This window comes from Muntiacus reevesi, chromosome 1, assembly GCF_963930625.1.
Source record: "Muntiacus reevesi chromosome 1, mMunRee1.1, whole genome shotgun sequence".
NCBI classification, from domain to species: Eukaryota; Metazoa; Chordata; class Mammalia; order Artiodactyla; family Cervidae; genus Muntiacus; species Muntiacus reevesi.
The window spans coordinates 153,607,909-153,635,091 of NC_089249.1; the positions used below are offsets into that span (position 1 = coordinate 153,607,909).

The 27,183-nt window shown below is 38.6% G+C and overlaps 1 protein-coding gene across 6 annotated transcripts in view; it reads left to right on the forward strand.

The window, feature by feature from the left end:
* The first annotated feature begins 372 nt into the window (after window positions 1-372).
* Window positions 373-27,183, forward strand: part of EPS15 (epidermal growth factor receptor pathway substrate 15) — a 138,280-nt gene continuing 111,469 nt past the window's right edge. For 5 of the 6 annotated variants that reach the window (XM_065913347.1, XM_065913355.1, XM_065913370.1 and 2 more), the window contains exon 1: window positions 545-879. In XM_065913347.1, the coding sequence (XP_065769419.1) occupies window positions 805-879 (75 nt within the window). In that variant the 5' untranslated portion in view covers window positions 545-804. The other variant, XM_065913363.1, reaches the window with a different exon arrangement.

Consider the following 27,183-nt stretch of genomic DNA (forward strand, 5'->3'; position numbering starts at 1 on the left):
ATTTACACAATTTAAAAATAAAAGTGTCCAACATAGATTCTGGCATATAAAAAGTACCGTTATTATTTCCTATCATTATCTCACTTAATCCTGGCAAGCAACTTGGACTCTAGGTATAGTTCTTCCCATTTTTCAGAAGCAGAGGCTTAGCGTGGGTAGGTGATCCGCTAAAGTTCTCAGGACAATCTGGAGTTGCTTCTGTCTCCACAGCCAGTCCACCTTAATTACTTGTCCGCGCCGGGTTTTCTCAGGCGGCCCCGGGGCAGGCTCCGATCCGGCAGCAAAAACTCCGGCGCCAGGATTTGGGCGTCTCCGAGGCCTGTGCCGGGCGGGCGGGGCCAGGCGAGGCGGGGTGGACGAGAGGAGGGAAGTTGTCGAAGTTAGGGGAGACGCCCGCCAGCCCGCTCGGGCCTCGCCTCCGGCCGCTCCCTCCGCCTCCTCCCCGCCCCGAGCCCCCGTCCGCCCGTCCTTCCTTCCCCTCCCGTGCATGATGGAAACACCATGGCTGCGGCGGCCCAGCTCTCCCTGACACAGGTAACGCCGCCCGCCGGTCCGTCGGGCTCGGCGGCCGGTGTCCCCGTCCCCCTCCCCCACCGCCCTACGGTTCACCGACCCGGGCAGTTTCTCTCCGCCCCGGGCGGGGCGGCCGATACTGAGAGCGCGCGCGGGCGCGCCTGTGAATGTGTCTGTGAGTGTGACTGCGGGAGGACGCCATCCCGAGCCGGTACCTCCGCCGCTCGCGCCTCGGCCCCGCCCCACGCGGAGCCCCCTCCTCCCGACCCCTCGGTGCCCCAGTCCCGCCGGATGGGAGCCCGACCCTCTCCTGTCCCCCTTCACCCACCCAGGAAGTTTCCTCCTTCCAGGCCAGACGCACCCCAGGTGAGCTCCTGTTGAGCTCGCGCGGTTGAGCCCCACCGCCGGGTCAGCCCTCGCCCCGCACGAGGCTCACCCTCGGGACAGGCAGCGTCACCTTCCCGAGCCAGACGCTCAGGGCCCCCTCCCAGCCAGGCTTTTTCCTCGCTAAACCGGCCTTTTCCCACTGGAGTCCGACGAAAGCCCTCCCTTTCCCAGCAGTTTCCTCCAGTCAGCCTGTCTTCCAAATAAGTCTCATCCTACCCGAGCGCATTCTTACCCCGCTAGCCCCTTCCTGGCTTCAGCCTCTTCTGCTGATCAGGTTTCCTGCTGGGTGAGATCCTCCGATTCAGTGTTTCCCTCCTCAGTTCTGCTACCACTCCTACCGGGTGGGCTGTCTATCGCTGTCCATGGGGATAGCCGGGAAACATCCTTTCACAGGTGTGATGGTTCCGCCCGTCTTGGTGCTGGGAAGGACCTAAGAGATCACTGTCCTGGGGGAACCTTCACCAAAACCTGTGTGCTCTGTCCGTCTTGCCTTTCTGCGTCCTTCAGAGTCAGTCCTCGTGCTTCCCAGAAAACCGCTCAGCATCAGTCACCCTGGGAAGCTCGTTCCTCCCTCTCCGTTGGGAAAACCAATTGCAATCTTCCGGGGATGTCCTGGATGGAGAGAGGTGGTACACCTGTCAGTCCCTTGGCGCTGCTCTGACCAAACCTCACCCCAACCTCACCTTCTCAGGCTGTTCTCTCCAGATCCGGTGGCCACGGACCGTCCCCTCGGGGCCCACGCCAGCCTCCCTGCCACCTTGTATTCTCCTTGGCCTGGATTTCCCAGCGTTTCTGAGGCAAAACTTTGGGATAGGCTATACATTTCGGCTGGAAAGTTTTCTGTTTGAGGAGGAAGAGACTTTGGGGGTGTTTCGCCTAGCATGCTAGGATAAACTGAGTGAAAAATGTTCCCCTCAGTAACCAGGAATCACATATAAACATGTGCCTTAGGTAAAGTACCTTCAGCTTGTAGGAATTTTCAGCTTCATAAGTGCGAAGTCTGTTATTTTCCAGTTTGTTTTGTCTTGCTTATCCTGTTTTGACAAGCAGATAAATGGAGAAGACTTGGAATGTGGTGATTGAGTCTTGGTAGTGAATCTCTTTGGAAGGGTCCTCCTGAAACTCAGACTTGAGGAATGGCAACATTGACTTAGGCGTGTTCGCTCTTTAATAGTCTAGTTAGTGATATGCATTAAACAAGATCCTGTTGGCAAACTGTTGCTCTTCCGCTCTGCTGGCCAACTCCAGCGAGAGTTCTCCCCTCGAAGATTTTGTTCTCCTGAGAACTTCTACAGATTTGCTTCTTAGTTGTGTGCGTATTTTATTTTCTTCCTGGATAAGGCTATGCTTTTAGTTTCTATTTACTGTCATTCCTCTCTGAATATTTTCTTCCGGCTCTGTCAGTTTTATAGATAGTTAAATAATTTAAATGTGTCCTTGTGGCTATATATTTAAATATTAACATGTACACAGAGTAAATACTGAATCAGGAGTATTATCATTCAGTGTTTCACATATGAGAGAACAAACATTGATGGTTCATTTTTATTGAATATTCAGATAAGTCAAGTTAGAGCATTTTGATTTTAAGACATTTTTATTTAGTCACTAAGTTGTGTCTGACTCTATTGCAACCCCGTGGACTGTTAGCTGGCCAGACTACTCTGTCCACGGGATTTCCCGGGCAAGAATACTGGAGCGGGCTGCCATTTCCTTCTCCAGAGGATCCTTCCCACCCAGGGATCAAACCTGCATCTCCTGCAGTGACAGGCAGGTTCTTTATTGCTGAGCCACCAGGGAAGCCCTTTAAGACATTAGGAGGCAATAAGATATATTGTAAAGGCACAGGAAAGAGAACATTCCCAAGTGTTTAAATACCTAATGTGCCTCCTTGTTATTTTAGAATTTGGCTGATTTGTGTTTTTTAATTGACTTTTTAACTGCTTGAGGCAAATAAACTGAGATAACAATGCAGCCTGGTTTCATATTTATTATTGATCTGTTTATGTCACCATAACCCCCTCAAGAAACACTCAGACATAGGCTTACTCAAGTGAGATGCTGCGCGGCAGGGACATCTTTCATTTCTCTTCCTCAGCACATGTCGGGAAGAAAGTTATTAATAATATTTGTCTTATGAATGACTGAAAATTCTGAAGAACTCTGTGACAGTTACAAAGATTAAACAGATGCTGAAGTTAGTTTCTGCTTCTGGTTATTAAATAGTAATAGTTTTGCAGTAGGTTGATTCATTCAGCCAGTATTTGTTAAGTACCTATTACATGCCCTGCTCTATGCTGGAATTGTCTTGAGTAGAATTTTTGGCCTCTATCAATTAAGCAAAACTGACAGTTGGGAAAAACACCTGAAAACTAGGTTAATTTTCTCCTTCCTCTTTCTCCTGCCTGCCAGCAAACCCTCCAATTCCCCAACCACCAAGATAAGTTATCTGAATTATCATAGTCTAGCCACTGATGCGAACAGCTGACTCATTTGAAAAGACCCTGATGCTGGGAAAGATTGAGGGCAGAAGGAGAAGGGGACGACAGAGGATGAGATGGTTGGATGGCATCACCGACTCAATGGACATGGGTTGGGGTAAACTCCGGGAGTTGGTGATGGACAGGGAGGCCTGGTGTGCTGCGGTTCATGGGGTCGCAAAGATACGACTGAGCGACTGAACTGAGCTTCTAGACAGGATAGAATGCTAGAATAGAAAAATGTTTCAGTCCCAGCTCTGCCGGGAGGTAACTGTGTCATTGAGTTAAATATTCAGGCCTCAGTTTTCTTGCTTTTAATATTCATCCAACAAATATGTACTGATCATTTATTATGTACTAGGATTTATTCTAGGTGCTGAGGATATACTTATGAACAAGATGACAATTCTTGGCACTCAGAGACAGAAGAAAGCATGGAGCTTAATTCTGGAGAGTTGGAGAGTTTGAATTAGATGATCTAAAGACCTTTCCAAAGAACGTTTTTTTTTTTATAGATTATATTCTGTGATTTGGAGATCTAGTGGTGACTTTCCTAGGGTACTTTATAGGCTTTATAGGCATCGTGTTTTCTAATTTCAATTTTCTTTACCAGGTGTTCTATTTTCTTTTTGGCAATAAGAAGTAAAACTTGAATGAGAAAGATCTTGTGATTTTTGCTTATGGTAGTAGATGACAAAAAGTTATTAATACTTCCTCTTTTTAAACTTTGCTGGTTGCTCATTTCTTCTTTAAGTCTGCATCTCTACTACTAATAATACTGTTAACTTCCCTTTAAGTGTTACTATATGCTAAGAATTTTACTTCACTTAACACTCCATTTTACAAATGAGGGAAATAATTTACATAAATTCCTAAGTAAGATCTAAGATTTGAACTGAAGTCTGTAGGACTTCAAAAGCTGTCTACTATACTTGTCTGTATACTAGATGCTTGGCATATCCATTGCTCCCTTGTATTTTTTTATTTTCTTTTTCAGTATTTGCCTTGTTTTCCTAGTTAGGTACTGAACTTCAAAAGTATGGAAGCAATGTCCTTTGCCTCTGAATCTGTAGTTACCTTTCTTTCATGGTATCTTGATAATACAACTGTGGATGCACAAGTAGTGCTTTTGATGATGAGAAAGGTTTTACTTTGTTGAAAGATAGCATAATGGGAGTATTTTAAATAATACTCTGTCAGTTCAGCTTTATGCTGAAGTTTTCTTGTTTTAATTTAGCAAGGATTTTTTTAATACTAAAAAGACCCTTTAGAATGGGACTTAAAACAATCTTAATATATGGTCAAAAACAATAAATGCTATAAGGATACTTTTTCTTTTAATGCTTTTTTAAGATTGCAAGAGTGATATAACTGCATTATAGAAAATTTGAAAATTGGAGGGAAAAAAAATCTCCCATAATTTCAGTTTTTGCTATTTATTTTCAATTTCATTTAAAAAGTAGGCAATATGTATTAATATGTGTATCCCCTTTGTGGTTTGGTATAACAATCATGATGGTAAATTACAAGGTAGAGTGTGAAAATTACATGTTCTCAGAAACAGAAAAGAAGTGTTTATTCAGTATGACTTATTTGTGTTCCTACTATGGGAAAGGCACAATAATGATACTTTTGTCCAGTATACTGAGGAAATCTTTGCTTCCCTGAACAATATCAAGCAGTTTTCAAAAATGGCTTGGAATGTTCAGTATTTGGGAGGAGCTGTCATAGTTAAAATTAATTAGGAACAGTTGGTTTGTCCAATAGAGAGTCTCCTAGGAATAACCTGAGTGTATTTTTTTGTTTTCACTGTTTGCAGACAGAACAATAATATTGTAGAAAACAATACATTTCTACAATAATAAATGTTGTAGAAAAAGATTGAGCATCTTTATTTAGTAACAAATCATAGTTCCGATTTCCCTTTCACTAATAGTCTAATTTAAGGTCTCAATTTAGGGTGTTTTACTTGCTCTTCAATGGGCATGGCAACCCAGTCCAGTATTCTTGCCTGGAGAATCCCCATGGACAGAGGAACCTAGAGGGGTAGAATCCATGGGTTGCAAAGAGTGGGACATGACTGAGCGACTAAGCACAGCACTTGTTCTTCAAAGATTTATAAACATAGTTATATGCTTCTTTGTTTTGTGAATTTTAGACTTAATAAAATTGGATCTATGGAAGCCAAAATTAGGAAGATGCCTTGAGAGAGAGAAAGAGTGGGAGAGGAAGAGAGGGAGGGAGGGAGGAGGGGGAAATTATCATTGATCTGGATAATTTGGAGAATTGGTGGAAATAAATGAAAAAGTAATCCAGACAGAGTTCATTAGGTAAACCCACATATAGGAATTTCATTTTAAATAGTTGAACTCTCATCACCAAGATAAAATATGATTATCTTCATTAAAAATTATGTTTATTAGGAGCTTTTAATCTGAGGGATGTTATAATATGAATGCTGTTTTACAGTAAAGTAGAAACATTTTATTTAAATAAATCTAATCTACTTAAGCATACATAGAAAAAAGACTGGAAGGAAAAAAAACCCAAATTTATGATAGCATGGTTATAATTTTTACTTCTTTTCAATAGTAAGCATGAATTTCTTCTGTAATAGCTGACTTAACATTTCTATATGACATTATTTTTGAAAATTTACCCTTTTACATTGATACCAGTAATTAATATTAATTACAACTATAGTTTAATTACAAAATAAATAGCTGTATGGGAAGTAAAAATGTGTGTTCTAAGATAGCATCTGCATTTACATTCCATCTTAAACATTCCTATCTTTGGGTTTGGAGAAATTGGTTAGAATGATAGTTATTATTATTATAGTTGGTTTGGAGAATTCAGTTAGAAGACTAATTTATAATTTTGTATGCTGCTTTATAATTTATGAAGCACTTTAGGCTCTCATTTGATCTTCACAATAACTAATAACTAAGGCTGTTATTATCATTATTTCAAACTGGAGAATGCCAAGGCTCATAATTTGTGACTTATGTATTATAGTCAGTAAATGAAAGAACCAGAATAAAGGTCTGTTTAAAAAAAAAACAAACTCAGGGACTTCCTTGGTGGTCCAGTGGTTAAGAATCCGCCTTGCAGTGCTGGGAATGTGGGTTCGATCCCTGGTATGGGAACTGAGATCATACATGCTGTGAAGCAGCTAAGCTCATGGGATGCAGCTGTCGAACCTGTGTGCTCTGGAGTCCATGTGCCACATCTAGAGAGCCTGTGTACCACAGCAGCTGAAGCCTACGTGCTCTGGAGCCCAAGTGCTGCAACCAGAGAGTCTGCACCACAACGAAAGATCTTGCATGATGCAACTAAGACCCAATGCAGCAAATAAATAAAAATATTAAAAGAAAAAAAATCCTCACACACACCAGTGAAAATCTCCATCATGCTCTTGGCCCTCTCCTAGGGCAGTCATTCTTGCTGTTTCTTGTGTGTGTTTCCAGCAATAGTGTGTGCTAAGTCGCTTCAGTCGTGTCCACATCTTTGTGACCCCATGGACTGTAGCCCGCCAGGCTCTTTTGTCCATGGGATTCTCCATGCAAGAATACTGGAGTGGATTGCCATGCCCTTCTCCTGGGGATCTTCCCAACCCAGGATTCGAACCCATATCTTTTACATCTCCTGCATTGACAGGCGGGTTCTTTACCACTAGCGCCACCTGGGAAGCCCCAATTCTGTGTGATATGTATGCAAATATGTGTGTATATGTTATACACCCGAGTATAAGATATGTGATATATAGTGTGTATGTATATTTCTTTTGAATAAGCTGCATATTTTGTGGCTTACTGTTATTTTTAGCTTAATTTATCTAGGAGATTGTTCTATACAAGCACATACAGGTTCCCTCATTATTTCCAAAATTTGAGAATATTCTTTGATATGAGTATACCCTGGTGGCTCAGACAGTAAAGCGTCTGCCTACAATGTGGGAGACCCAGGTTCAATCCCTGGGTTGGGAAGATCTCCTGGAGAAGGAAATGGCAACCCATTCCAGTATTCTTGCCTGGAAAACCCCATGGACGGAGGAGCATGGTAGGCTACAGTCCATGGGGTCACAAAGAGTCGGACAGGACTGAGTGACTTCACTTTCACTTTCACTTTCCTTAAATAGCCACTTAATGATGGATTTCTGTATTGTTTCTAATCTTTTGTTGTTATTATACAGACAGTGCTGCAGGGAATATTCTTTCTCACATCTTCATACACGTGTTCAGTTCAGTTCAGTCGCTCAGTCGTGTCCGACTCTTTGCGACCCCATGAACCGCAGCATGCCAGGCCTCCCTGTCCATCACCAACTGCGGGAGTCCACCCAAACCCATGTCCACTGAGTTGGTGATGCCATCCAACCATCTCATCCTCTGTTGTCCCCTTTTCCTCCTGCCCTTGATCTTTCCCAGCATCAGGGTCTTTTCCAATGAGTCAGCTCTTCGCATCAGATGGCCAAGGTATTGGAGTTTCAGCTTCAGCATCAGTCCTTCCAATGAACACCCAGGACTGATCTCCTTTAGGATGAACTGGTTGGATCTCCTTACAGTCCCAGGGACTCTCAAGAGTCTTCTCCAACAGCACAGTTCAAAAGCATCAATTCTTCGGTGCTCAGCTTTCTTTATTGTCCAACTCTCACATCCATACATGACTACTGGAAAAACCATAGCCTTGACTAGACGGACCTTTGTTGACAAAATAATGTCTCTGCTTTTTAGTATGCTATCTAGGTTGGTCATAACTTTCCTTCCAAGGAGTAAGTGTCTTTTAATTTCATGGCTGCAATCACCATCTGCAGTGATTTTGGAGCCCCCCAAAATAAAGTCTGATCCTGTTTCCACTATTTCCCCATCTATTTGCCATGAAGTGATAGGACCAGATGCCATGATCTTAGTTTTCTGAATGTTGAGCTTTAAGCCAACTTTTTCACTCTCCTCTTTCACTTTCATCAAGAGGCTGTTTAGTTCTTCTTCACTCTCTGCCATAAGGGTGGTGTCATCTGCATATCTGAGGTTATTGATATTTCTCCCAGCAATCTTCATTCCAGCTTGTGCTTCCTTCAGCCCAGCGTTTCTCATGATGTACTCTGCATATAAGTGTGTATGTGCATTAATTTTTAGTAGGTATAATTTAGGGCTAAGAGATATTTTTAATTTGGATAGATACTGCTAATTTGCATTCAGAAAGTTTATACCAGCAACAGTGTTTGTGCTTTTCCACCATCAACATAGTATATTATCAAATTTTGATTGTTGTTAACCTGGTATATAATAATGATATCTGTTGAAAGTTGGCCTCATGTACTGTGCTTCTGTATCACAAAAATGTGAGCTTTTTAATATTTTGTATGAAAGTAAGATAGAAGTGAGGTATAAGAAGCTTTGTAATATAAATAATACTTTAACAAATCACCTGTTTAATTAAAAAATAATGGTTGGTACTACAGAGCTACAGTAATCAAAACAGTATGGTACTGGCACAAAAACAGGCACACAGATCAATGGAACAGAATAGAAAGCCCAGAAATAAACCCATGCATTTATGGTCAATTAATCTGTGACAAAGGAGGCAAGAATATACAATGGATAAAAGACAGCTCTTTCAATAAATGGTGCTGGTAAAACTGGACAGCTACATGTAAAAGAATTAAACTAGAACATTCTCTAAAATCATATACAAAAATTCAAAATGATTAAATACATGTAGGATTAAAGACCTATATGTAAGACCTAAAACCAAAAGCCTCCTAGAGGAAAACATAGGCAGAACACTGTTTGACATAAATCATAGCAACGTTCTTTAAAAATCCATCTCCTAAAGCAAAGGAAATAAAAGCAAAAATAAACAAATGGACCTAATTAAACGTAAAAACTTTTGCACAGCAAAGAAGAACATCAACAAAACAAAAAGACAGCCTACTGAGTGTGAGAAGGTATTTGCAAATAATGACTGATAAGGTGTTAATATCCAAATATTTAGACAGCTTATACAACTCAATGTCAGAAAACCAAGCAACCTGATTAAAAAATAGGCAGAAAAACTGAATACATTTTTCCAAAAAGGACATGCAGCTGGCCGACCGGCACATGAAAAGATGCTTGGTATTGCTAATCATCACGGAAAGGCAAATCAAAACCATAATGAGATCACTCACCTGTCAGAATGACTGTCTTCAAGAAGAACACAAATGCTGAGGATGTGGAGAAAAGAGAACCCTTGTACACTGTTGGTGAGGTTGTAAATTGATGTTGCCATTGTGGAAAACAGTATGGAGGTCTCACAAAAAACTAAAAATAACACTACCATGTGACCCAGCAATTCCACTCCTGTGCATATAGCCAAAAAAGCAAAACAAAACAAAATACTAATTTTAAAAGATACACGTACCCCAGTGTTAATAGTAGCATTATTTGCAGTTGTCAAGATACAGAAGCAACCTAAGTGTCCATCAACAGGTGAATGGATTAAGAAGATGTAGTGTATATGTGTATATATTAATACAATGGAAATGCTACTCAGTCCTAAAAAAAAATGACATTTTGCTATTTGTAGAAAGATGGATGGACTTGAAGAGTATTATGCTAAGAGAAATAAATTCAGAGAAAAACAAATACTATGTGATAGCACTTACACATGGAATCTAAAAAGATGTACCAAACTAGTAAATATATAGTAAACTGGTAAATATATAGTAAACAAACTAGTAAATATATAAAAAATATAACAAACTAGTAAATCCCCATGGACAGAGGAGCCTGGGGTCCATGGGGTCACAAAGTCAGACACAACTGAGTGACTAAGCACAGCACAGTAAATATAAAAGAAGCAGAGTCACAGATGTGAAAATGAAACTAGTGGTTACCAGTGAGGAGAGGAAAGGGGGAGAGGCAACATAGTGGTAGAGGATTAACAGGAACAAGCTATTATGTATTAATATAAAATATGCTACAAGAGTACGTAACATGGGGAATATAGCCAACATTTTTTAACTATATATGGAGTGTAACCTTTAATTGTGAATCACTATATTCACCTTAACTGATACAATATTGTACATCAGTTACAGTTCAATTAAAATAAAAAGGTTGGAGCGCTTTAAAAAATTTAAAAGCACAACTCTGCAAAGAAAGGTAAGCTTCACTTCCTCTTTAGATTAGGAATTTTGTAATGGGTATTTAGCGGTACCAGGAGTTTCCCATCTGAGATATTCAAGCTGCTTATTTCTTGTTATGTCGTCAATGAAAATTTGGCGAAGAACATATTTTTGAGGAGAAAGCTTCTGTATTATAATACTTTGGTTTTTTAAAGATCATGGTTTCTCATTGTTGACATTTTGGGCCTGTTAATTCTATGGTGTGGAGGGGGGCCTGTCTTTTGCATTGTGGGATGTTTTGCATCCTTATCCACAAGATTCTGGTAACACTGTTCCCAGCTGGGGCAATCAAAAATATTTCCAGATATTTCCTGGGGGACGAAATTGCTTCAATTTGAGAATCGCTGATTTAAATATACTTTTTAAAGTTAGTGATCCACTAAGTCCTCTGGGAGCTAGAGAAGTATGTGTGTTCTTGGGATAGGGACAGAGGGAATGGTTTATCTTCATAGTTTAATTTCTAAATCTGCCACGAGCCCTGAATGCCTAATTGTGCATGGGTATTGAACTTAAATGATAAGACAATTGAAAATTGTGAGCTTAATTTTGCATGTGATTTCACTGCCTTTCTTATTGTGGTCTTACTTTAATTGTAGAACAATTCTGTCTAGTGGGCTAAATATTAATGCAAAGATCTTGGAAGGAAAACATTCTTATGCAGCCATTGAGAAGGAAGAAGACTGATGTTAGTTAAACTCCTAATAAGCAGTAGGTACTTTTGGATGATTTACATATATTATTTCACTTAATATTCACAACCTCTCTACAAGTAGAAATTAATCTTCTGTATTATTTACTCAGGTTGTGTTGTAACAGATAGACTTGAGATTCAAATCTGGGCACATCTGATCTAAAGCACATTTGCTATACGTTGCTTCCTGCAGACAGTCATTGACAATATTTCAGACAAATTTTAGGGATAAAAATGAACATTCACGTGATATTGCATTCCTCTGTTGTTATGTAAATGGAACAAATCACTCAGAGTGGAATTTGTGTGTGTGCGCATGTGTGTGTGTGTGTGTGTGTGAGAGTGAGAGAGAGAGCGCGAGCAAAAGAAAGAGGTCAATTTGGGGAAAATAATCAGTTCAGTTACTCTGTCATGTCCAACTCTTTGCGACTGTAGTAATTATTAATACTTACTGAACACATGATTTGTCAGGTATGATTTTTCAGTAATCCTTACAACCTGATAACCAGATCATCCTTATTATTCCTGTTTTAGAAAGAGAAAACTTAGGCACAGAGGTGAAGTAACTTGTTCAAGATCAAACTACTGCTAAGTGGTAGAGCCAATGTTATAACTTAGGCAGTGTAAACAACTCATAAATTGAATGAGTCTATATTTCTGAGTGCAAAATAGCTCTGACAGAACTAATTATAGTGCCATTCCTTGGTTATAACTGAACATATGTTCTAGGTGCAACATCTTATGTAAAAATCAACTTTTCGTTAAATAGACCACATCTCTAGAAAATAATTGTACCAAGTTATAGTGGAGGGTTTTTGTAGACATGATAGAATGTAGTTTTACATTTTGCAACCTCTAGGAATTTCTTACTTATGAAACCTAAACTTCTCTGGGTTAGTGTATGTCATGTCAGTATTTGCTTTTAAGCTAATATTTTCTTGAATGTGGTAATTTGGACTTGGAATTCCTTCAGTATCTTATTACTGAAGATCATACTGTATATCAGAGAAAATTTTCCCTAAAAAACAGACTGTTTACTAAGAAAAACTTAAAGAACTGCTATGTGTAGGAATTTCTTATGCTCCAGATTTGAACATTGTCAAGAGCTAGGATGAAATACTGGGAGTTCTTGGACTTTGCAGTCAGAATGTCTTAGGTTTAAATCTTTTGTTTGACTCTGTAACAAGTTTCTTAGTCTCTTTCTTTTTTAGCTTATAAAATGGAGAATAAACTTAACCTGCAGGATTTGTTGTGATGAATATGTGAAATAATGGTTATAAATGTCTGGGATCAGTTTAAATGGTGGTAGCTATTAATAACAACAATAACTGTTACTACTGCCATCTCTAGCCAAATACTTACAACAGCTAGATTTTATTATAGGGCTGTTAATTTTTTTGAAATGTTACACTTTATTAGAATTTTCATAAATCACTGATACCAGGGATTATTGGTAACTTCTTTCCATCTTGTATTCACTAGGTACAACACATTTATATCATTATGCATATATTAAAAATATGAAGATTACATATACTAAAGGTGCTTCCTTTATTGCCATTCCATCCTCTTTTATTTCAGAAGACATTTGTTGAATGACTCCTGTGTCCCCGCTATATTAGGCCTTGGACATACAAGGAGACTAAGACCTAGATTCATGCCCTAAAGTACCTTTTAGTCTTCTAGGGAGATACACATTGACTCTGGGGTGATGAGTACTGTGATGCAGGATAATGGAAGAAAGGTACTTGGGTGCTGTGGCATGTCCTGTGATTATAATGGAATTTTTTGGTGGTAATTTAGTTCTTAAATTTTTCATTGTTTTACAGTGCCCAAGATTGATACTGTAGGTGACATTTTAAACTGTAATTAAAAGGATAACATAAAATCATAGGAGTATTTGATCCAAGTTAAATAGTATTTTGGTGCATTGGGTCCACATTGTGGGATATCATATCTGTTTTCTTACGATTTATTCCCTTTGTAATAAAGCAAGAATTTTTAACTGGAGCACAAGGCATTAGGCAGTGGTTTCAAGGATAGGCTTAAAGGATCTTTGATCGGTTCTGAAATAGTATGTAAAATAATGAGTATCACAATTTAGATAGTGGGAAGGACACTAAGTACAAGACCAAATTGGATTTGAATTCTCCCTCTGCCACTTGTGCTCTCTCTGGGTGACCATGACAAATTATTTAGACTCTCTGACTGCCTTTTGCTTATGTATGATGTATACACATTGTTGCAATGTAAGAATCATTGAATAAATAGCAGTGATGTTTTTAGAATCCCTTTGCCAGTTTCTACAAAGAACTAATTTGGAATTCTCATAGAGATTGAGTTGACTTTGTGATTAGTGGGAGTGTTGCTGTTTTAACAGTGTTAACCCTTCTGAATCCATGAACATGGGATTTTGCAACTTTCTTGAACTCAGTTGTTAGTTCTAATAGTTCTTTAGTAGACAGCTTGGGATTGTTTTTAATATTAGAGCTTGTCTTCTGTGAATAGCGATAGTTTTACCTCCTCTTTTTCCAGTCTGATGCTTTTTAATTATTTATTTATTGTTCTTGTGTAATTTTCCTGGCTAGTCTCTAATACAGTGTTGGATAGAAATGTTGAGAATGGACTGTTTTTCTTATTCCTTATATTTGGGGAAAAGCATGCATATATATATCTCTGGAGGAGGCCACAGCAACCCACTCCAGTATTCTTGCCTGGAGAATTCCATGGACAGAGGAGCCTGGGCGGGCTACAGTCATGGGGTTGCAAAGAGACATGAGTGAGTGATAACAGTAAGTATATGAAGCGTGTAATATTCTAAAGACTGCTTATAATAGGTTTTTCTTTCTTCCCTCCCTCCCTCCCTCCCTCCCTCCTTCCTTCCATGAAAACAACCCAGAGAGGTTGTCCGTTTCCTGTGTTTGGAGGCCAGTGGTCAAAAGAGTGAGCTCTGGCCTTGTACTGCATTGCTTGGAATTCTAGTTCTGCCATCTGCTAGCTTTGAGTTTGGGCAAGTCATTTACTCTTTGTGTTTTTCTTCATATGTAAGGTATGAGTAAGAGTATGTACTTTAAAGAGTTGTGAACATTAGATGAGATTGTACAAGTAAAGTGCTGAGAATAAATAGTGCCTGGTCCATGGTAAATCCTTAATGAATATAAGTATTTGCTACTACAGTTATTATTGGTCAGGAGCCCCCAGCCATCACCCATTTCTCAAAATTTTGTGCTACATGTTTCTTGCTATACCTGAAATTCATTGCTTCCCTTGGCTTCATTTGATTAATACTCAGTGCCTATTATTTGCAAAGTACTATATAATTATTAAAGACAACATATGGTGAGCAAGACAAGTCACAGGCCCCATGGGTTAATATTTCTAGTCAGGGAGACCAACAGAAATAAATAGATAATGAAAATTGGCTTTCATTGTGCTCAGATGGTAAAAAATCCACTTGCAACGTGGGAGCCCTGGGTTTGATCTCTGGGTTGGGAAGATCCCCTGGAGGAGGGCATGGCAACCCACTCCAGTATTCTTGCCTGGAGAAGTCCATGGGGTTGCAGAGAGTTGGACCCAACTGAGCAACTAAGCACTAAGTACCCTGAGGTGTGAGATAGTGATAAGAGCTAGGAAGAACAATAGGACAGACTAGGCAAGAGTGCAATAAGGTGACACTTCAGATAGCGTGTCAGAAAGGCCTCTCTGAGGATGTTACATTTGATCAGAGATCTGAATGAAATTAAAAGTGAGCCATACGACTGTCTGTGGAGATATTCCAGGTGGAGGCAACAGCAAGTACAGGAATCTTGAGATAGGAGTGCTCTTTGCAGGAGCTTGACTGGCTCCTTTGGTTTAGTTTAGGTGTCACTTGTGTCTTCCTCAGCTTTTTCTTAGTTTTTTATGGAATAATTCAGACATGACTTTTATTGACTTTTCTGATTATGTCTCTCTTAGATATCACTGATCCCATGGCAATAGTGTCTGTTCCCTCTTGATGTACTTACTGCAGTGGAGATATACTTATTACAATGGTTGTTGTTGCTGTCTTTTTTCCCCCACTGGACTGACTTCTCAATGTCAGGGACTATAGTTTCTTATTTATTTTATTATTCCCAGTATCTAGGCATATAGATGTACAAGAGATGTCTAAATGAATCAATGTCTAAATGAGTAATGAATGAACAGCCAAGTTTTTTTACTTTTTATTTCTTTAGTATATTTCTCTTTGTACTTGTTTCTGCCTGATAATAATGATAGTAAGTACAGTTTATTTGAATAATTTTTTGTCTGACAGTCAGCTTAGTGCATCAGATACATTTTTGTATTTAATCATGTTGTTATAATTTCTTTCTTTTTTTCTCTATCTGAAGACTAAGACCCAGGAGGGCAAAAACGTTGTTTTGTTTGTTCATCTCTGTCAGAAGTGCCTAGTATAGCAACGTATCAGCAGTTGTTTGAATGGATGATACCTTGATATGTTAACCTTGAGTCTTCTACTGAATCACATGGATGATACAGTGTAAACCATATTTGTATAATACTCTGATAGACCATGAACTAGGAGCTTTAAGCAAAACAGGTCATATTAGATGTTCTTAACCCCCCAACTGCTTTCCCTCAGCAGCACCACATCAAGTGTAATTTTCATACAAGTGCTCTGACTAGAGCTACATTTTCTCAACTAGAGGCTGAGACATACGGCCTAATAATTACACTGAATACTTGAAATTCAGACTGGATAAGTATTATCTCTATACACATGTGCCAAAATTATCCCTTCAACTCCATAGTAGAAATTCTTATTCCTACTATCTTCCAGCTAGATGTTAAGCAATTGCAAATCCTGGTCTAGATAATTCTCTACGTAGTCTGCATGAATGATCAGTAGACAACCTCTAGAGCAATATTTGCATTTTTTTTTTTAAATTGAAGGATAATTACTTTATGGTCTTCCATTGTGGTTCAGTGGTAAAGAATCTGCTTGCCAATGCAGGATACACGGTTCAGTTCTTAAGTCAGGAAGATCCTCTAGAGAGGGATATGGCAACCCACTCCAATATTCTTTCCTGGGACGTCCCATGGACAGAGGAGCCTGGTAGGCTACAGTCCATGGGGTCACAAAAGAATCAGACACGACTTAATCACTAAACAACAACAACAATTACTTTATAATGTTGTATTGGTTTCTGCCAGTATTTACATTTTAAAAGAGAAGTTTGCTTTGTTGTTGTTTAGTTGTTCAGTTGTGTCTGACTCTTGCATCTCCCTGGACTGTAGCCCTTAAGGCTTCAGTTTGCTAAGTAGGCCAAATAACAGATGGGTTGAAGGTAACATACGGCTACTGTTGTACTAAGCTATGGATTGAAAAGCAACAAATCTTTTCATGATATGGTCTAGATAAGCTGACCATGTTTTTCCAGTCAAAGATTCAGTTTGACTGAAAAAGGATGCTTTGTATTTCCTGACTTTTCAGTTTATTTCCAGGAAAAGACAATGAAATAGTTGCCAGGGTGGTTCATCATATGAAAGTCAGTCAATACAGCAGTTTAATAGAATGAAGGGAAAAAAAATCTTGATAATCTTGATGCAGAAATGCACTGACAAAATTCAGCACTCTTTCATGATCAAAATACTTAGCAAGCTAGAAATAGAAGGGAACATCCTCCACGTGATAAAGGTCACATGTGAAAAACCCACAGCTAGCATCATACTAAACAGTGAACGACTAAAAGCTTTTACCCTGTGATCAGGAGCACAATGAGGATGCCTGCTTTTCCAACTTCTTTTCAGCGTGGTACTGGAAGTTCTAACCATAGCAGTTAGTCAAGGAAAAGAAACAAAAAACGTTCATATTAGAAAGGGAAAAGTAAAATAGTGTGTTTGTAGATAACATGATTTAAAAAAAAAATATATTGTGATGAATAACATGAGATCTGTCTCCTTAACAAGATTTTAAGTGTGTGTTATAGTGTTGTTAACACACAATGTTGTATCGCAGATCTCTAGTACGTGGTTTCTTTGAAAACCCAATATCAATTCTTGTGGATAAACACCGAGAAGTGGAATTGATGGCTCATATGGCAGTTCTATTTTTAATTTTTGAGGACCCTCCATACTATTATGAATTTTTTATATGTAGAAAACCCTGAAGATTCCAGCTCTAACATTCTTAGAGCTGATAGACAAATTTAGCAAAGTTGCAGAATACAAAGTCAACACATGGCTGCGTTTTTCTCCAGTAGCAGCAAACAATTCAGAAAGGAAACGAAGAAGACAATTCCAAGGACTGCTTTGGCAGTCTAGTGGTTAGAACTCCCTGCTTCCAATGCGGGGGGCATAGGTTCAATCTCTGGTTGGGGAAGTAAGATCCCATATGCTGTATGGTACAATAAAAAAATTAAAATAATAAAAAAAAACAAGTACATTTATACTACCATCAAAAAGTATAAAATGCTTAGGAATAAATTTAACCAAGGACGTGAAAGACTTGTACAGTGAAAACTGCAAAACACTGCTTTGACTTAATGTTTGATTGTGATACTAGAGGGAAAATAGTGGATAAATGTGTGCAATTGTAGGTTCATAATAAAAATTGCTCTTTTAAGTTATCCTTATTTTGATATTAAGTTGTCTTAAAGCTTCCCCGGTGGCTCAGCTGGTGAAGAATCTGCTTACAATGTGGGAGACCTGGGTTCGATCCCTGGGTTTGGAAGATCTTCTGGAGAAGGGAAAGGCTACCTACTCCAGTATTCTGGCCTGGAGAATTCCATGGACTATACAGTCCATGGGGTCACAAAAAGTCCGACAGGACTGCGTGACTTTCACTTTAACTTTGTCTTAAATGGAAGGTGGGCCTTAAAACTAAAGGTGTCTTAGAATTGGAAAATATAGTAATACTTCTCTGTTAGGGAGATTCAAATGATAGAATGGATATGAAAGATGCTGTTAAATGATGGTAAAGGTAATAATTTGATAATAGAGGAAACAGCCTAACAATTAAGGGTTAAAGTTCTGCAATCAGACTTCTTAGATTTAAATACTGGTGCTAACTCTTAAATAGGTATGTGCCTTTGAGTCAGTTACTCAACTTATTAATGTCTCATTTTCCTCATCTATAAAATGGATATAATTTTATGTGCCTTGTCGGTTTAAATGAACTCAGTGGGTAAAGTGGTTAAGACTACTACCTGATGTATAGGAAATGCTCAAAAAGGATTCAGTATATGTTATTTACTGTGAAACTGTAAAACGACAATGTTTGTATATATATGATTTTAAAATGTTGTGTATTTAAGTCTGTATATTTTAACCTGCCTTTTAAAAACATTTAATTTTATTATTTTTTGGCCACACTGCATGACATGTGGGATCTCAGTTCCCTGACCAGGAATCGAACTCATGCCCCCTGCATTGGAAGTAAGTCCTAACCACTGGACTACCTGGGAAGTCCCTAACTTACCTTTTTTAAAAGCAGCATTTCATTGCTGATTCTTTTCGGTCTCTTGGAGTGCCATTAACTGTGAAAAAAAGTTTTTTGTCTCATTTGTGCAAAGCTTATGTTTTTTTTTCCCAATCTAATCTACTCTTCATTTGACTGTATTAAATTTTAGCATGTTTGTTTACCTTCAACTTAGTACAGGTCAGTGTTACTAATCAAATCTATTAGTTCTGGCCTGTTAAATATCCCACCCCACTGGATATCAACAGTAAACTCTTGAGAGTTTGCCCTCTCCTATTTTGTAAGTTATTACATTGATGAAAATTCTTTTTACCAAATTCTTTGCTGTTTCGGAAATGAGAAATGGAACAACTAATAAACATGCAAAAAATGTTTCTTAATTCATTTTAAGAAACTGATTTATTTAGCAAATGTTGTTTATTTCAAATTATGCTTGAGATAAAAAAGGCTGTGTGGATATATTTTTGAAAATGTTAGGTCTGTAATATGTAAGGAATTGACAAGCATTTCTTTTGGTTTATATTCTTTGGTTGGATCTCTGTGGCACCAAATACCAGTCAGGAAGTATAAAACTCACTTTATTAGCCAGTTTTATTCGTTCTTACATCAGAATTCTTTTCGTGCAAGTGGCAATTGCATGGAATGGTAATTCTGTCTTAAGTGGGAAGGAAGTATGTTAGTTTATCTAATTGATAGGTCTAAGAGTAGAGCTGGCTTTAGATGTATTTGGGTCATAGTGATACCACTACTCAGTTTTTCCTTCATATCTTGTCTCCAGTCTCAGGTAGGCTTTCCCATTATAGCACTAAAATAAGCACGAAAAGTTTCAGGTTTATACACTTTGTAACTCCAAGTGTGGTGGAAAAGAGGGCCTCTCTTCTGGTAGCTCCCACAAAGGAACTGTGATCTTTTCTGGTTGGAGTAAAGTCACATATCTTCTTGGAATAGTCATTATGTAAAGTGAGTTGAAGAGTATGTTTGGCAGAAAAATTTGAGGTTACAGATTGTTATGGGTTGAATTGTGTCCCCCTCCCCCAATTTATATGTTGAAATCCTAACCCCCCAATACTTCAGAAACATGACTTTACTTGGAAATAGAGTCATTATGAATGTAATTATTTAAGATGAGGTCATAAAGGAGTAGGGTTGGCTGCTGATCCAAAATCTCTGACGTCTACATCAAAAGGAGAAATTTGGACACAGACACACATGCAGGCAGAATGTCATGTGGAGGTTGGACTTGAGCTGCCACGTGCCAAGGAACTACCAGAAATAGAGAAGCCTAGAACTGATCCTTCCCTAGTACCCTCAGAGGGAGTTTGGCCCTGCCAGTATCTTGTTTTGGACTTCTGGCTTCCAGACTGTGAGACAATAAATTTCTGTTCTCCAAAGCCACTCAGTTTTTGGTACTTCATTATGGCAGCCCTAGCAAACTAATACAGTGGTCATGAATTTATAGTTATACCAATCTGTCCTGTTGAGTGACTTTTTTAGGCTCAGCCTCAAAGAAGATAGTTGGGTTCATCCAGGTTTGGAGTTTTGCTGTACTTGTGTGTTCTAAAAGAGGAACAAGAGAGTTTAGATTAATGACAAGAGGATTATTGAAATGATGCACCGTAGGCTATAAACTGAATGATGAGGGACATAAAGCAAAGAGATGGTCTGGTGATGTTCAGTTCAGTTCAGTTGCTCAGTCATGTCTGACTCCTTGCGACCCCATGCACTGCAGCACGCCAGGCCTCCCTGTACATCACCAACCCCCAGAGTCCACCCAAACCCATGTCCATTGAGTCGGTGATGCCATCCAACCATCTCATCCTCTGTCACCCCCTTCTCCTCCTGCCCTCAATCTTTTCCAGCATCAGGGTCTTTTCCAATGAGTCAGCTCTTCAGGTGGCCAAGGTATTGGAGTTTCACCTTCAACATCAGTCCTTCCAATGAACACCCAGGACTGATCTCCTTTAGGATGAACTGGTTGGATCTCCTTGCAGTCCAAGGGACTCTCAAGAGTCTTCTCCAGCACCACAGTTCAAAAGCATCAATTCTTCACTACTTAGCTTTCTTCACAGTCCAACTCTCACATCCATACATGACCACTGGAAAAACCATCACCTTGACTAGATGGACCTTTGACTGGTCTGATGGGTCACAGTCAAAATGAAAGGGTCCATGGATAAGAAGTCTTATAAAGGTCAAAGGAAGATCACTTGAAAGAGAAGGTTATGGTTGAAGAACACGATGCTTGAAATAGTGGTTTGGGATATAGAGCAGTTTGGATAAAGGTAGAAGAGCCAGGAGTGAGGTTACTATGGGAGTAACAGGATGACTGGGCCATAATATATCCACACTGGTGGTACTTTGTAAAACTCTGTTTTGAAGAGACCATTGGTGTTAAGGGCATCAAGGAAGTAAAAATCCAGGTTGTTGGATGGGTTATCCAAGTCTATGGTGAAGTCATCCAGTTGATGGAGGTTTAGGGTGGAGAAGAATACAATGAGTCATGTGCCATAGCCTTAGATGAGTGAGATAGAGGGACCAGGAGGTTAAAATATAAAAGTGATAAGGAAAGGGAGATAGTAATTTTGCTGAAAAGGAAACACCTCAAGAGAGCAAAGTTTTATTTTGCCTTTGTTTTAAAAACAAAGACAATGTGGACAAGCTTCACAGGGAAGCAGAGGGTTTTAATCCCATTTCTGGAACCTGAGATAGTCAGGAAGTTAAAACTGGACAGCAGCCATTTGAGAGGGCTTCAAGGGAGGTAAGAGATTGTTTCAATTAGAGCAGGGGGTTGGAGGTACCATTCTGAGAAAAGGCTGATTTTTCTCTTCAGGAGAGGACCAGGTGTTATTTAGAGAGAACATTCTCAGAAGTTGAGGAAAAAGGGACTTGCTTACTTTTTTCTTTCTGTTCTAGACTAGTAAAGCCCTTGAGAGCAAGGACTGTATAATTCATCATGGTGCCTGTCTCAATCTTTGGCAAGTATTAGGTTATGAATAAATGTGAAATTAATTTATATTCCCAGCAGTATTTGAGAATGTACTGCAAGAAGGAATTCCACTAATAGTCATTCATTCAGCTCATAAACTTAAATTTTTTGAGGGCTTTCATATGTAGGTAATTGTGGATTTGATTGTGAATAAGATAGACGTGATTTTCTACTCCGATGGAGCAAATATTATAGTGAGGGCAAAAATAATGAAAAAGCAAACAGACAAAAACAATATGTAACAGGTCTCTGAAGGAAACAAGCAAAGTTGAAGTAGAAAATTTTAAAAAGGGCCTATTTAATGATGATCCAAAAAGGACTCTGAGTATGAAGACACCACCTATGTTTTCAGGAACAAAGAATAACATGTGGAAAGACTGAGTTGAGACAGAACTTGTTCTTTTAGAAGAACTGAAATATCAGTAAAGTTAGTGGCCCTAAGTGTATCTGGAGAGGTGAGCAGAAGCTGAATCATGCAGGGACTCAAAGCCCTGTCAAGGGGTTTAGATTTAATTTTTTGTCGAATGAGAAGCCATTGAGGGATTTAAACAGAAGAATGTTAGGTTCTTATGTATGTTTACATACACTCTGCAATAATATGTGTGAAGAGAAATAGATAATAAAAGCAGAGAGGATGGATTAAATGTTCTAATAGTCAAGTTGAGATGTGAATTGCAGTACGGAGAGAGGTGAATGAGTTCAACGTATGTTTTGGAATTAGAGTTGATAGTATTTGCATATGATAGATTGTAAAATTGAGAATGAGGGACATGCTGACAGATTATTTGGCTTGTGCATCAGTGGTTGGTGGTAGGAGAGGAATAGATTCTTGGAGGAAAAAAATATACAAGTTCTGTTATGTGTTTGGGAGACATCCAAGTGGAGATATAAAGTAGATGGTTTATAAGTTTAGAGTTCAGAGATGAGATCAGAACTAAAGATATGATACTCACCAACTTAAGTGTAGTGTTTGAACCAGGGGGATTGATGTGATCGTCTGGTTGCCCAGATGTGTAGAAAAAGGACATGAGAGAGGAGGCTGTGAATGTGTTTGTAGAAGGTAAAGTGCTGCACAAGTGCAGAAAGTGATTATTTTGTTCCACTTGTTCCTTATTTGAATTTTTGTAAATCCACATATCATTCATGCTTAAAGATAATGGCTCTCCCAGTGATTTCTGGGGCTGGCTAGAATAACATATATAGGACTCACTGTCTTCTGATGAGAGACCCAAAGCTGGTCTTTGTATTCATTCTTTGTCACTCTGCCACCCAGATTTTTTGGTCAGGTTGAATTGGATTTGTCAAAAGCTACTCCATTACTTGTTTGAGTTGCTGGTATGGTCTCTTTACATCCATTGTTTTTCAGTAGTATATAGCTGTACTTCTTTTGAAATTCTTTTGTCTACTTAAAGTCCCTGTAATCTTTTATTTCTGATAACCTCCAAAGCAGATGTATTCTTGGATTCAGATTTTGAAAACTTTCTTTAGAATACTGTTCTTAGAGTGTTCCTAGGTCTTTGTTTGCTGACTCTTATCAATTTATAATGATTTGTTGTGGAACAAACATAAGATGTTTGCAGAAGAGAGCATTGCAGATTTTATTAGAATATAAGCAGTTTCGAGGGCAGAGGCCCTATATAATTTTTGTAACCCCAGGTACCTAAACCTATTGTTCTGTCTCTAAAAGATCTCCAGTCCATGTGTATTAAATTATTAAATGAGTTACAAATGACAGAGTTGAGGCTTACATTGTATGTTCTCTAAGGGAACTGCTCGGATGGCGGCTTGTGTTTTCTTGGGCCCCGCCCCACCAGCTCTAAAGCGAGGACTGCTCAGATGACTTGCTTCTCTCCACCCTCTATACCAGCTCCTTTTAAGTTTCTTTTTTACTGACTTGCTTTTGACTCTTCAGACAGCTTCTGATTGCTATTTCCTTTGTCAGTTTGGATTGCTGTTGATCACTATTGCTGTTTATTTTTTTATTCTTGTCCTCTTCCTTTTACTGTTTGTTTCTAGCCTGTTTTCCTTTATATTGTGAAATGCATAAGTCTTTTTAAAAAGACATCACGAACCTTCAGAAGGTTTTCGTCTGCTTCCCTGTGGGTCAGTCAATGTGAACATAGGTGTGTAAAAGCACACGCTCCTCTGGTTGTATTCATTTGGTACTTTGGTTGTAGGAGTTGCTGTTCCATTATTTGAGGGGTGGTGGTGGTGGTTGTGGTGAAGTAGTTAAAAGAGGATGTAGGGGTTAGTTCTTCTGGTTCCTCAGATCTCTTGAAAATGGAGTATTAATTAGATGGTTGAATTAAAAATAACTGAAATTTTTGGTGTTAATATGTCAAATATACTTGCATGGCAAGTTACTCAGAAAATCATGCACTTTATCACACTTTTAGAAAATGTTCACGAGTGCTAAATTGTTAATCATTTCTTAAATTTTTATAGAGAATAAAAATAAAAAGATTTTGAGTGGCACTTTGCCTGCAAGGGTCCGTATAGTCAAAGGTATGGTTTTTCCAGCAGTCATGTATGGATGTGAGAGTTGAACCATAAAGAAGGCTGAGCACCGAAGAATTGATGCTTTTGAACTGTAGTGTTGGAGAAGACTCTTGAGAGTCCCTTGAACTGCAAGGAGATCCAACCAGTCCATCCTAAAGGAAATTAGTCCTGAATGTTCATTGGAAGGACTGATGCTGAAGCTGATGCAAAGCTCCAATCCTTTGGCCACCTGATGCGAAGAACTGACTCATTGGAAAAGACCCTGATCCTGGGAAAGATTGAAGGCAAGGAGGAAAAGGAGACGAGAGAGGATGAGATGGTTGGATGGCATCACCAGTTCAATGGACATGAGTTTGAGCAAGCTCTGGGAGATGGTGAAGGACAGGGAGGCCTGGTGTGCTGCGGTCCATGGGGTTACAAAGAGTCGGATATGACTGAGCGACTGAACAACAACAAATTGGAAGGTTACAGGTTCCCTAGCAGTCAATTATGGTGCTATTCCATGATTCTTTTTCATTTTAAGATCCAGGCCGAAGGAGTACCCCCTCTTTATGACTTACTGTTCTCTTGGCAGAGGGAAAAGAGCAAGAGCTGGTGGAAACACACAATAGCCCTTAAAACTTCATCTGTAACTGGAACTTCCTCATATTTCATTGGCCAGAGTAAGTCACATGGGCAAGTCAATAGTAGGGTATTTACAGAGAGGTGCTGTAAGTCACATAGCAACAGGCAGGCCTGTTAATATTCTTGTAAGAGGAGAATAAATGAGAATTATAATACAACCTACCATACCTTAGGATGATGTAACAGTTTTGTAACAACTTTTTTCTTAGTAAAATTTATTTTATTCAGTTTTTCTATAATAAAAATAGCAGCCACCTCCCCTTTTTTTGGTTTTCATTGCATTAGTTAGGATATTGGTTTAAGCCAAAATCTCAGTGGCTTAAACAGGAGAGAATTTACCTCTCTCAAGTATCTGTCCAAGTAAGATAAGTAATAGAGGGCTGATATGGCAGCTTCATGATAGTGTCAGAGACATAGACCCTTTTTCTCTATTGCTCTTTTATTTTCAACCGTGTTTTCCATCTCACAGTCTGGGTAGGTCCTCCACGCTTCACAACCATATCTACCTTCTGGAGAGCTGGAAGAAACAGCTGGGAGGTAGAAGACATTCTCCTTCCCTGTGGTGCACAGCCTGGGAGTTGGGCATGTTATTTCCTTTCACATTTCATTGAGAGAAACTGAGGTTGCAGAAGATGAGAAATGTACGTTTCGATAGGTGTCTGCATGTTCGAGTAAGGTTTAGGGGTTTTATTATTAAAGAAAGAAAAGATTAAAGGATATTAGGGAACAGTTAGCCATCTCTTTTTAATTCAGTTAGTTTAATTGGAAACCTATGAAGAATAGATATTATTAGCACTTTAAAGATAAGTGGACAGGCTTTTCAAAGAGGAAATAATTTGTTCATGATCTACCTAAGTATTGGTGGAATGGGCTTTGAATTTAGGCCTATCTGATACCAAAATGTGAGGGTTTTTTTTTTGTTTAATAACATTTTGTTGGCTTCCTAATTTCAAATTTCCTATTTTCAAGCACTTACCATTTTTTTCAGAGTAGTAATAAATAGCTATTGACTCTTTAGAAGGGATTCTTCATATATTTATGAATATTTTACTTTGTGAAAAATGATGAGTGTTTATGACCTAGCCAATGAATAAATAATTGCTTCAAATTATAATAATATTAGAAATTTTAACTCAGGTTTTGACTTTTGATAACTTTAGTTTAAAAAGTTTTCTTTTAGAAATTAGTTACTGAGTATATATAATTTCTCATTCTGATGGCACAGTTTTGGATTTTACATTTTTCCCTAAGCTAAAAATATCTTAATTGTTTTGTTCTACAGAGTTAGGGAAGTGCTTATTATAAAAAATATTTTCAGAGAACACAGAGTAGTATAAAGAGGAGTATAAAAATCATTTGTAATTCCATTATCCAGAGATCATCTCTGTTACCAGTTTAGCTATGCCTTTCAAAATTTTTCGCTATGCATTCATTATGTGTGTTATCTCTATGTGATTTTTTAAAATCTAAAATGATCATATTTCAGTAAAAAAAAAAAAAGATGATTTTACCAAGATGCACCAAACACACTCTTTGATCATCTTACTTGATGAGTGAATTGGCAATTTGGATGACTTTTTTCCATTCTCACTTAGCTGTATTGTATTAGTATAGTTGATCAGCACAGGATATACTTAATCACTCACTGAGCTAATGCCTTCTCAAATGTATTTATGTAGTAACTAATGAAGCTGTTTTCTTTAGCAGAGTATTTATACATTTCTTTGGGAGTAGGGTGACTATATAATTTTTTATTCATACTGGGACATGTTTGAGAATGAAAGGGAGATTAGAAGTATTTAAAGTTTTTTGAAAATTTTTTTGCCATCAAAGTGGTTTTATTATACTGAAATGTAATATAGATCAGTAAAATAGTTCAGTTTTCAAAAATAAAAGTTTATAAAACACTTGTTTTATAGCACAACAAAATAAAGTCTTTATCAGATACACAAATGACACCACCCTTATGGCAGAAAGCAAAGAACTAAAGAGCCTCTTGATGAAAGTGAAAGAGGAGTGAAAAAGTTGGCGTAGAACTCAACATTCAAAAAACTAAGATCGTGGCTTCCAGTCCCATCACTTCATGGCAAATAGATGGGGAAACAGTGGAATCAGTAACAGACTTTATTTTTGGCCACTCCAAAATCACTGCAGGTGGTGACTGCAGCCATGAAATTAAAAGACGCTTGCTCCTTGGAAGAAAAGCTATGACAAACCTAGACAGCATATTAAAAAGCAGAGACATTACTTTGCCAACAAAGGTCTGTCTAGTCAAAGCTATGTTTTTTTCAGTAGTCATGTATGGATGTGAGAGTTGGACCAAAAAGAAAGCTGAGTGCTGAAGAATGATGCTTTTGAACTGTGGTGTTGGGAGAA